Genomic DNA, 9,667 nt, shown 5'->3' on the forward strand with positions numbered 1-9,667 from the left:
AAAATATAGTGTTTTTTGTTTCATTTGAAACATCTGATATCACGTGAAATTGAGATGAATTAAATGTCAAATTCTATGTTAAAAAATCTCAAACTCGTGGTGTAAAAACGTTCTAAAGAGAACAAACAGTTGTATAAAAAAGAGAGGTATTTTGTTTAAAGTGAAATAAAAATTGTGCAATTTATTGGGATATGGGAGTAGTTTTTTTGCAAAAAAAAAATATATAAGCAAAAGAAGTTGAAAATTTTTCGATCTGGAATGCAACATTTATCACCAATATTTTAACCGCCAAGAAATGTTTGTCAATGAAATCAAATGCATTGACAATTAAACACATCTCATCATCTGAGCACTGCTGTTTGACATGGTATACAACCCTGTGATTACTGAACACACCTTAACAACTCTCTATACCTGAAGCCTGTGGTTTTTGCGGCGTTCTTGCGATATTTTCATCAAACATTTGCAAAAGTTATTAGTTTTATAAACAAAATTCGCAAGAAAATCTGCCGCATCAACAACAATCAAAATATCAGGAAGATTTTACAGTGCACATGTTTGCAAAAAAGGGTGTACTAATTGCTGTAGACATCGAAAGAATTTCTCAAAAATAGCACAAAAAGCACTGCTAATTCAGACCTATTAGATGAAAGAAATTTGGTCGTTTTTCTTCATGTAAAAATCATTGAATGTGCAGACGCTGCTGTCTTTTTAACACGGAGAAGCTGATCTGCATCAAATGAATCGATAAATAATCTAGACTAAGGAAATCACGGCGTATGTAATTGGAAGTGAGGGCAGAGAAGCTTTTCTTTCAAACAAGGTGAGAACGGATTTGTATATAAATGTTACCGGGGTACTTAATTATGGTGTTGTTGGGCATGCTGAAGTTTGCACTGTGCATTATAGACATGTAAGCACTTACAACAAGATGTAGTAACAACGTTAAAGTTAACGAAAACGCAGAGATGAGACATCCTTTTATGATATGGTTTTGCAATTAGAAAATTAAAAAAAACATATTTTTAAATTGCTGTAAATTTCTTCTATTCATATTTTAGACCATTTCAATAAGGAACCCTATTGTAATGCAAAGTAATTTGAGTTGATGGCTGGGCTTAGACCGTTCCGGTGTTTACCAAAAATAATAAATGGAGCGTTAATTTCAACTATATATGGCAAGTCCATACTTGTTGATGTATAGTCTTCGAAATATTCCTTTTAAATATACGGCCTTCGGACTATAGTTAGGGTTTCTTTCTTTATATCATGTAAAAGCCGGAAAAATTAAAAGCATTGTCGGGGTATTTCGTACTTTTTTTTTAATGAAGATATATATAAGTTGGATACACGGACAAAAACTTTTCTTAAATCAAAAGTTTATTACCCATAGAACGTGTTGTACATGAACATATGAATTGCTAACTAATGCAAGACTCACTCCAAAGCATCGTTAGGCAAAACAATGCACATTTAGATTGTACACAACGTTAAAAAATATTCCAGCGCGACACTTAATTCTTTGCACATTTTTATACATATGGCCAATGATGTTGTGGAAGTCAGCTTAGGTTTTGTCCTATGGGCTTTGAATATCCTTAGCTTATCTCTTTTGTATAACAATTCTTTTCTGCACCAATAAAACCTAACTATTTTTAACATATTTTGCTTTTATTCCACCCAACACACAAAATTAACTAACAAGTATTCTTTTTTCCTTCCCTTTCCTTTACAGTTGCTATTTTTTAAACTGACTGATTTTTATTTTTAATTTTATCAAATCTGGATATTTCCATACGACAGTAATTTAAATGGGCAAAGGCAAAAAAGATACAAAACCTATTTGTCTAAGTGAACAAAATGACGGAGACAAATCTATAAACGACAAGGAGAACTCAATAGGCGCGGAAACAACGCCACAGGTCAGCCTGACTTTAAAGGTGCGGAAGGATTTAGCAAAAGACGAGGTATTGGAGGATGAGAATTCAAATGATAGCCATACCAGTACAAATTCAAATACCAATAAATCATCCACCTCCAGTACCTCAGCTACAAAAAAAGATAACAGCACAAACGACATAAAGTCGACGGATGACAAGGATTCCGCTAAAACAGATTCTACAGAAACACAATTCCGCATTGCCTCCAATAATACAACAGAATTTAAATTACGCATTGTACCTCTAGAAAAATTGCTTGAAAGGCCTCCAACAAAATCAACCGCAGAATCAGTCATTCCTTTAAACAAAACCAACAAGGATAAGAAAAAGGATTCGCCCAAGGAAACAAGTAGGCGTTCGTCACAAAGAAGGGCAAAACCCATATCATTTATTGAATTATCAGACAGCGAAGAAGAGTCTGAATTGGTGATTTCATCTTCAGAATCGGAAAGCAATAAGAAGAGTAAAAAATCCGAGGCTTTAAAAAAGAAAAATACAAAAAAAGCTACTGATTCTGACGAGGAAAATTTAGATTCGGAGAAAGAATCATCCAGCCGCGCAAGAAGCACTAAAAGTAAAACGAATAAAAAATCCAAAAAATCTTCATCTTCAGAATCGGAAGAAGAAAAGCCTTCTGAAGAGGAATTGAAGTCGAACAAAAAAACACCTTCTAGCGATAAGGGAAAAACTAGTGCCGAAAAGGTTAAGAAGACCTTAGCATCCAAAGATAGTTCCGAATCTGAAGACGACAGCAAGCGGACAAATAAATCTAAAAGAAAACGTTCATCAGATTCAGTTTCAGCGGGTTCTAAAAGAAAGGCGTCACAGAAAAGTAAAGATTCGGATACTGAAGAAGAGGAGGAACCTGTTAAAAAATCAACATCCATTAAAAAGGCAAATAAAAAAGAAAAATCCAGGCCAAAAGAAAACACAGCACCGCCACCACCTCCCTCCTCGGTAAGGCGCTGTGTGGTACGTTTGAAACGTTGCAAGCTTTCTGATTTCAAGGATCTTAAGAGTACATCGAAACGTAAAATGAATGGTGGTGGATCACGTTCCGAAAAGCCCTCAACATCATCTGCCCGCCGAAGAAATATCATATCAGACGAAGATTCTGATGTTAGTTACAAAAGATCTGGCAATATTGATGAGCGTTTAGCCGACCATGATTACGATGGCCATGACTTAGACGATGATGACGATAACCAGAGCCAAAAAAGTAGTGATAGTGAAGTTATACCAACACGTAAACGTAGAGTTTTCCAAAAAAGCAAAAATGAAGAATCAAATGCCTCAGATTCGGACTTCGAGCCCAAACGTAAAGATAAGAAGAAAAAGCGTCGCATTCAGCGCAATTCAAGCGGGGATTCAGACGACGATGAGGATGGAAAAAAGAAAAATGTAAAACGTAAAGATATACGAAAAATTATTAAGAGCGATGACCTAAATCTAAGCACAAAAGAAGCGGCAAAGGAGGAAGAAGAGCGCCGCAAACGTATAGAAGAACGCCAAAAGATTTACAATCAAATCTATGAAAAGCCTGAAAGTGCTGAAGTTACCGAACTTGTGCTTGACTTTGATCCGGATACCCAAAAGGCAATTCTGGAGGTTGACAAAGGGTTGGTGAAGAAACTCAAACCTCATCAAGTAACAGGTGTCAAATTCATGTGGGATGCCTGCTTTGAAACTGTTAAAGATGCCCAAGAAAAACCAGGTTCTGGTTGTATATTGGCGCACTGTATGGGTCTGGGGAAAACTATGCAAATTTGTACGCTATCACACACTTTGCTGGCCAATTCCAACAAAACCAATGTTGAGAGAGTTTTGATCATTTCACCCCTTAGTACACTCAATAACTGGGCTAGGTAAGGTATTAATTAGTTTAATATTCAACATTTTATGGCATTAAGTATTGTGCAGCCACTAACAAATTCTTTTTCTAATATTTACAATTTTAGGGAATTTAAACAGTGGATTGGCTTTACAAAGAAACGCAACATTGAGATCTACGACATGTCCAAATATAAAGACAAAGCAACGCGAATTTTCAAATTAAATGAATGGTTTGAAGAAGGTGGTGTCTGTATCATGGGCTATGATATGTATCGCATATTGTCAAATGAAAAAGCCAAAGGTCTGCGCAAAAAGCAACGGGAGCAGTTGCTGCAATCACTGGTGGATCCCGGACCTGATATGGTTGTTTGTGATGAGGGGCATTTATTGAAGAACGAAAAGACCTCGATTAGCAAGGCAGTGACACGCATGCGCACAAAGAGGCGTATTGTCCTGACCGGTACGCCTTTGCAGAATAATCTCAAAGAATGTAAGTAAAATTAGCTTTTCTTAAGCCCAGGCTTATAACAGTTATATATTCTTTTCAGACTATTGCATGATCCAATTTATCAAACCAAACCTTTTGGGCACGTACAAGGAATATCTAAATCGTTTTGTAAATCCCATTTCGAATGGACAGTATACTGACTCAACAGATCGGGACATACGTCTAATGAAACATCGTTCTCATATCTTACACAAACTGCTTGAGGGTTGTATTCAACGACGTGATTATTCGGTGCTGGCGCCGTATTTGCCACCTAAACATGAATACGTGGTGTATACCACACTCTCAGATTTGCAACAGTTGCTCTACGAACACTACATGGTACATCAGCGAGATCAAAGCACAAATGTAGAAGGTAAAGGCGCCAAGTTGTTTCAAGATTTCCAAGAACTGCGACGCATATGGACTCATCCCATGAATATGCGCATAAACAGTGACTCTGTAATACGAAAACGAGCAGTGGCAGATGAAAATGAATCTATAGACGATTTCATATGTGATGATGACAACGAAGAAGAGGCTGCCTCAACATCTGATAGCTCAGATGAGAACTCAATTAAATCGTTTGGCAGTGGTGGCGTTGGGCCAGCAACCGGATCTGGAAAAGTTACCAGGACTCGCAACAATCGTCGCCTTGCCAAAGAAGCGGGTGAAGATATTGATAGTGATATTGAAGAGGTTGCGCCACCGCCACAGGATGATCCATCTGAATGGTGGAAACGTTTTGTTGCCGACAAGGAGCTAAATAATATAAATCATTCCCCAAAGTTGGTATTGCTAATGCGTCTATTGGAACAGTGTGAAGCTATTGGCGATAAATTATTGGTATTTTCACAATCCCTTCAAAGTTTGGATACAATTGAACATTTTCTGTCGTTGGTCGATAGTAAAACACGAGGTTACGAGTATGAGGGTAAGATTTTGTATTAAATTTTATGTTAAGAGACAAAGTCCGGATATATTTAATATAGTTGATAGGTATTGTTCCGTGGAATACGAGAACTCTGTATGAGAAGATTTTCAAATGCAACAGCCCACAGATTATTAGTCTCAAATTCAACCTTAATTTTAATGTATTTTAAAGAATTATTTTTTCAAACGCATGGCGTATACCTAACCGAAAGGGACACTGACCCACAATCGGGAAAATAACTCAAAAAATTAAAAAAACTAAATTGTGGAAGGAACTCCGTTAATAAATTAAAGAAATCAATTGGGGTTTCTATGGTCTCAGACCTTTTCTATGTCCATTGTGTCTCAGAAACATAAGCCATAATCCCGCGAGTGATGGATTGCTCTCCCTTAAGCAATCATTAAAGTCCAAATAATAAAAATATTCTCCCAGGAATTTTTGTTGTTTCTATCATTCCTGTTGTTTTGATAATTTTATTTTCTTTTTAACTTATTTGTCAATTTCATTTTGTTTCAGGTGACGTTGGAGAATTCCGTGGCTTTTGGACCCCAGGTACAGATTATTTCCGTTTGGATGGATCATGTTCGGTGGAAAATCGTGAATCAATGTGTAAGAAATTCAATGATAGTACCAATCTACGAGCACGCCTCTTCCTAATCTCAACACGAGCCGGTGGTCTTGGTATCAACTTAGTATCCGCTAATCGTGTAGTTATTTTTGATGTGTCTTGGAATCCATCCCATGATACCCAAAGTATTTTCCGTGTTTATCGTTTTGGTCAGGACAAACCATGTTATATCTATCGATTGATTGCAATGGGTACCATGGAACAGAAACTCTACGAACGTCAAGTGGCGAAACAGGCCACCGCCAAACGTGTTATTGATGAACAACAAATATCACGTCATTATAATCAATCTGATCTACAAGAACTCTATACGTATGAATTAAAACCAAGTACTCCCCGTGAGATACCAATATTGCCTAAAGATCGACTATTTGCTGAACTATTGACACAACATGAAAGTCTATTGTTTAAATATCACGAACACGATTCTTTGTTAGAGAATGAGGAAAGTGAAAACCTAAGTGCTGAGGAGCGCAAGGCAGCATGGTCAGAATATGAAGCTGAAAAGACACGTACCATACAGACCGCTCAATACATGTCATACGATAGAACAGCATATGGTCAATTTGGTAACAGTTCGGGCAGTGTTACATCGAATAAGATCTTTGGTTTTCGTTCAGATGTTCTGTTACAGTTACTCAATTTAAAGATATCCAAGGATCATCCGGAAATGACACAAAATCAAGTGATACAGGCAGTACCGACCTACTTGAATCTACTCTATAGTCAAATGAACAATGGTGATCCCACAATGTATAAAGATTTGTTGGCAATACATGCAACTCTGGCACATCCCAGTGGCATGTATATGAATCCATTGTTGTATGTTAATCAAAATCCCTTGGCAGCAGGTTATTATCAAGCAGGAACAGCACCACCTGCAGCAGCTAATGGTGCAGTGGTTGTTGGTGGCCCTGCCACTGCCGTGGCACAACCCGCAACAACAAATCCAGCACCATCTGTTGGTTTTGATCCAAATGAAGTTTATGAAATTGATTAATTAGAAAGTAATTCTCTGCTGTCCGGAGAAAAACCATTAAATAAGTAACACTATTTTAGACTAGGGAACAGTTTATTGACTTTTTAAGGAGAACGAGAAAATATTAATTTTTATAAGTTTTCAGTTTTGATTTCTATTATTATTCATTACAATTTCATGTTGTTTTCCTGTTTCCCAAAAAAAGAGAAAAAGTAATTCCTTCCACACAAAAAAGTTCCCATTAATATGTGATTATTTTTATATATATGTATTTTTCTGATATAAAAAACAAGATTCGTAGGCAAGGGTGAAGAGATTAAACGATTCGATTTAAACATTTGTTTAGATTTACAAATTTGATTAGAATTATGCCAATCCTCTTAAATTGTACATCCTTCATTTTAGAGGGAATATCTGAAAGGTCTTATGATTTGATCTACACATGTTTTTTTTAAACGAAAAATCAAATGTTAATTGGTTAGACATTAAGTTGCATCTAATAAGAAAAACTAGAAAAGTGTAAACACGTTTTTCAATGTACCTAAATTCCCAGAGCAAATTGAATTTATTACTTATTGGTTGTTGGAATCAAATTTTTAAGTTATATTAAATGTGTATTAAAATCTTATTCTAATTTAAAATAATTTTTGTTTGAATAATTTCGTTTAATCTCTGCATTCAGTATATAGTTATTTTTCATTTTAGATTCCCTCTTCCTTTTGTTCTATAAAGGCCTTATTTTTCTAACTTAATTTTTCAGTTTGGCGTCACTAATTGCCTTTTCAGAGAAAACGTTTTTTGAAGAATTTCAAATAGAATTCGAAAATTGATAATAATTACTTTTGAAATTGTTTTGAGATTTGATAAAAGAAGTGTGATTGTATATTTGAAAATATTTTCAATTAAATATTTTTAGCGAACAGACCCATAATCAGATATGCTTTTATCAAATATTTTTTAGATATATTGCAGGAGCCATTTAGAACTTTCTTTTCCAAAGTTTGCAGCCAAGTGTTATGAAACAAAAAGGTGGCTCAAGCAAACATTTTACTTTGGGATAAGAGAATACACGGGAACAATGATTAAGTACAACATGTACATGAAGATGTTTCCAGAAGACTATCTTGCCGAACTTCCAACAATTTGTTAACTTTGGAAATCCCCTTTCTGAAATTCCAACAACTTTAAGACACAAAAATGTTTTTGTTAGATTTTTTTTTCAGTTTTAATGAAATTCATTCTTGTTTAGATTCTTGAATGCTTTTAGATTTTCTCTTGGCGTTTTACAAAATATCGTTATCGCATATTTTGTTTAAAAAATATTTCAATATCAAGCCAAATTTACTCTGCAAACAATCATTAAGGTAGCCAATAATTGAAAATCTAAGAAATATTTCAATTAAAAGCGATTTAAATGAAACAATTCAAAAAATGTACCTCTGAAAAGGTATGTATCATTTCATAGTATTTTTCACAATTCACCCTTAACCCAATCGATCTTTTTTATCATTACACCGATCTATCATCAATCATTTAACACACACACAAAAATTAAACATATTCATAAAATAAGTAACATAACTGATTTTACTTATATTAAAATAACCAACAGTTTTTTTTAAGTTGACCTTTTTTAGAAGCTAATCTCTGTTTCATATAGCAGTAGTGATATCTTTAATGTATACCTATATTTATAAATATATATATTTTTGTTTATATATGATTACCTTTGATTACACATTAAAAAAGAGAAGAAAAACAAAAAACAAAAGAAGAGAAAAATCTCTTTAAAATAATATTAATTTAATCTCGTGTTTTAAGCAAAACTAAAAACAAACAAAAAAGAAACTTTAAATCATAAACTAAACATAATATACCCAGGAACAACCAACAACATAAATCCAAAATAGTAAAGCGATGTGTCCTTCAAAAGGGATGAAGAAATTATAATAATAATAAAATATTAACACTGAAGCTATTAACAAATGATTTAGTTCACCTCTTAAGAAAATAAGTTATATATATAAATATACATGAAATGCAACAATAACAATATATAAACATAACACTGATATCACACACACACATCCAAAAGAAATACACTTATAAATTATTTTAAAGACCGAATAAAATGGAAAAATTAAAATAATATTAAAGGAATTCACGAAAAACAAAATAAGCGAATAAAAACAAAACACCCCCATAACAAAGCGACACCAGAATCATTTAGAAATAATAAAACAAGACATATAAAATGCGTGTTTTAATCTTTGTTTACCCACCAAGAGACATCACAATGAAAAATAAATCGGCAGATCTGAAGGAGAACGAATCATGGAATTGGGAATTCACTAAAGTTTAATAAAGCCTGCATTCAAATGCTGGATTAATTAGCTTGGTTTTTTAGTTGGTGTCACCATCGATGATGGTTTTGGTATCAAAACATTCACTATACTTGTGAGCTGTTACCCTTTCACCTAATTATGGCAATATCCAATATTAGGACAACCAAGCAAATTCGGAAAACCATGTCAAGTAAGAAATAACTCTTTGGAACGTATTTCTGCGGAATTATCCAGTAGAGTGCAAGCGCAAGAGGTGAGTCGAATTTGTGTTAAAATATAGTATAATTTTTGCATATTTAATATAATTTATATAAATGCGGAACTTAGTCCGGAGATCCATTTTTTTAATAAAAAATAATATATGTTAAATTAAATATCCACATAGCTCGAAATACTTGAAATTCACAACAAAACTTAATTTTTATACCCTACAACACTATGTGTTGGGGATATTATAAGTTTGATTGGGCCAAAAATTATGTAACACCTCGAAATATTGTTTTCCCACATAGGAAAGTATA

General features: G+C 34.2%; 1 protein-coding gene across 2 annotated transcripts; it reads left to right on the top strand.

Moving 5' to 3' along the window:
- Positions 1-387: 387 nt before the first annotated feature.
- On the top strand, positions 388-9,056 carry LOC101888602 (transcriptional regulator ATRX homolog). 2 transcript variants are annotated; one of them, XM_005185882.4, is made up of 5 exons: positions 388-823; positions 1,736-3,805; positions 3,899-4,263; positions 4,322-5,194; positions 5,711-9,056. In XM_005185882.4, exons 2-5 carry the CDS (start codon positions 1,812-1,814, stop codon positions 6,820-6,822), a joined length of 4,344 nt encoding a protein of 1,447 aa, XP_005185939.1. In that variant the 5' UTR covers positions 388-823; positions 1,736-1,811; the 3' UTR covers positions 6,823-9,056. The 2 variants fall into 2 exon arrangements, with proteins under 2 accessions (XP_005185939.1, XP_005185940.1); XM_005185883.4 differs by having other exon boundaries at positions 1,804-3,805.
- Positions 9,057-9,667: the final 611 nt, after the last annotated feature.

Source organism: Musca domestica, unplaced genomic scaffold (genome assembly GCF_030504385.1).
Source record: "Musca domestica strain aabys unplaced genomic scaffold, Musca_domestica.polishedcontigs.V.1.1 24, whole genome shotgun sequence".
NCBI classification, from domain to species: domain Eukaryota; kingdom Metazoa; phylum Arthropoda; class Insecta; order Diptera; family Muscidae; genus Musca; species Musca domestica.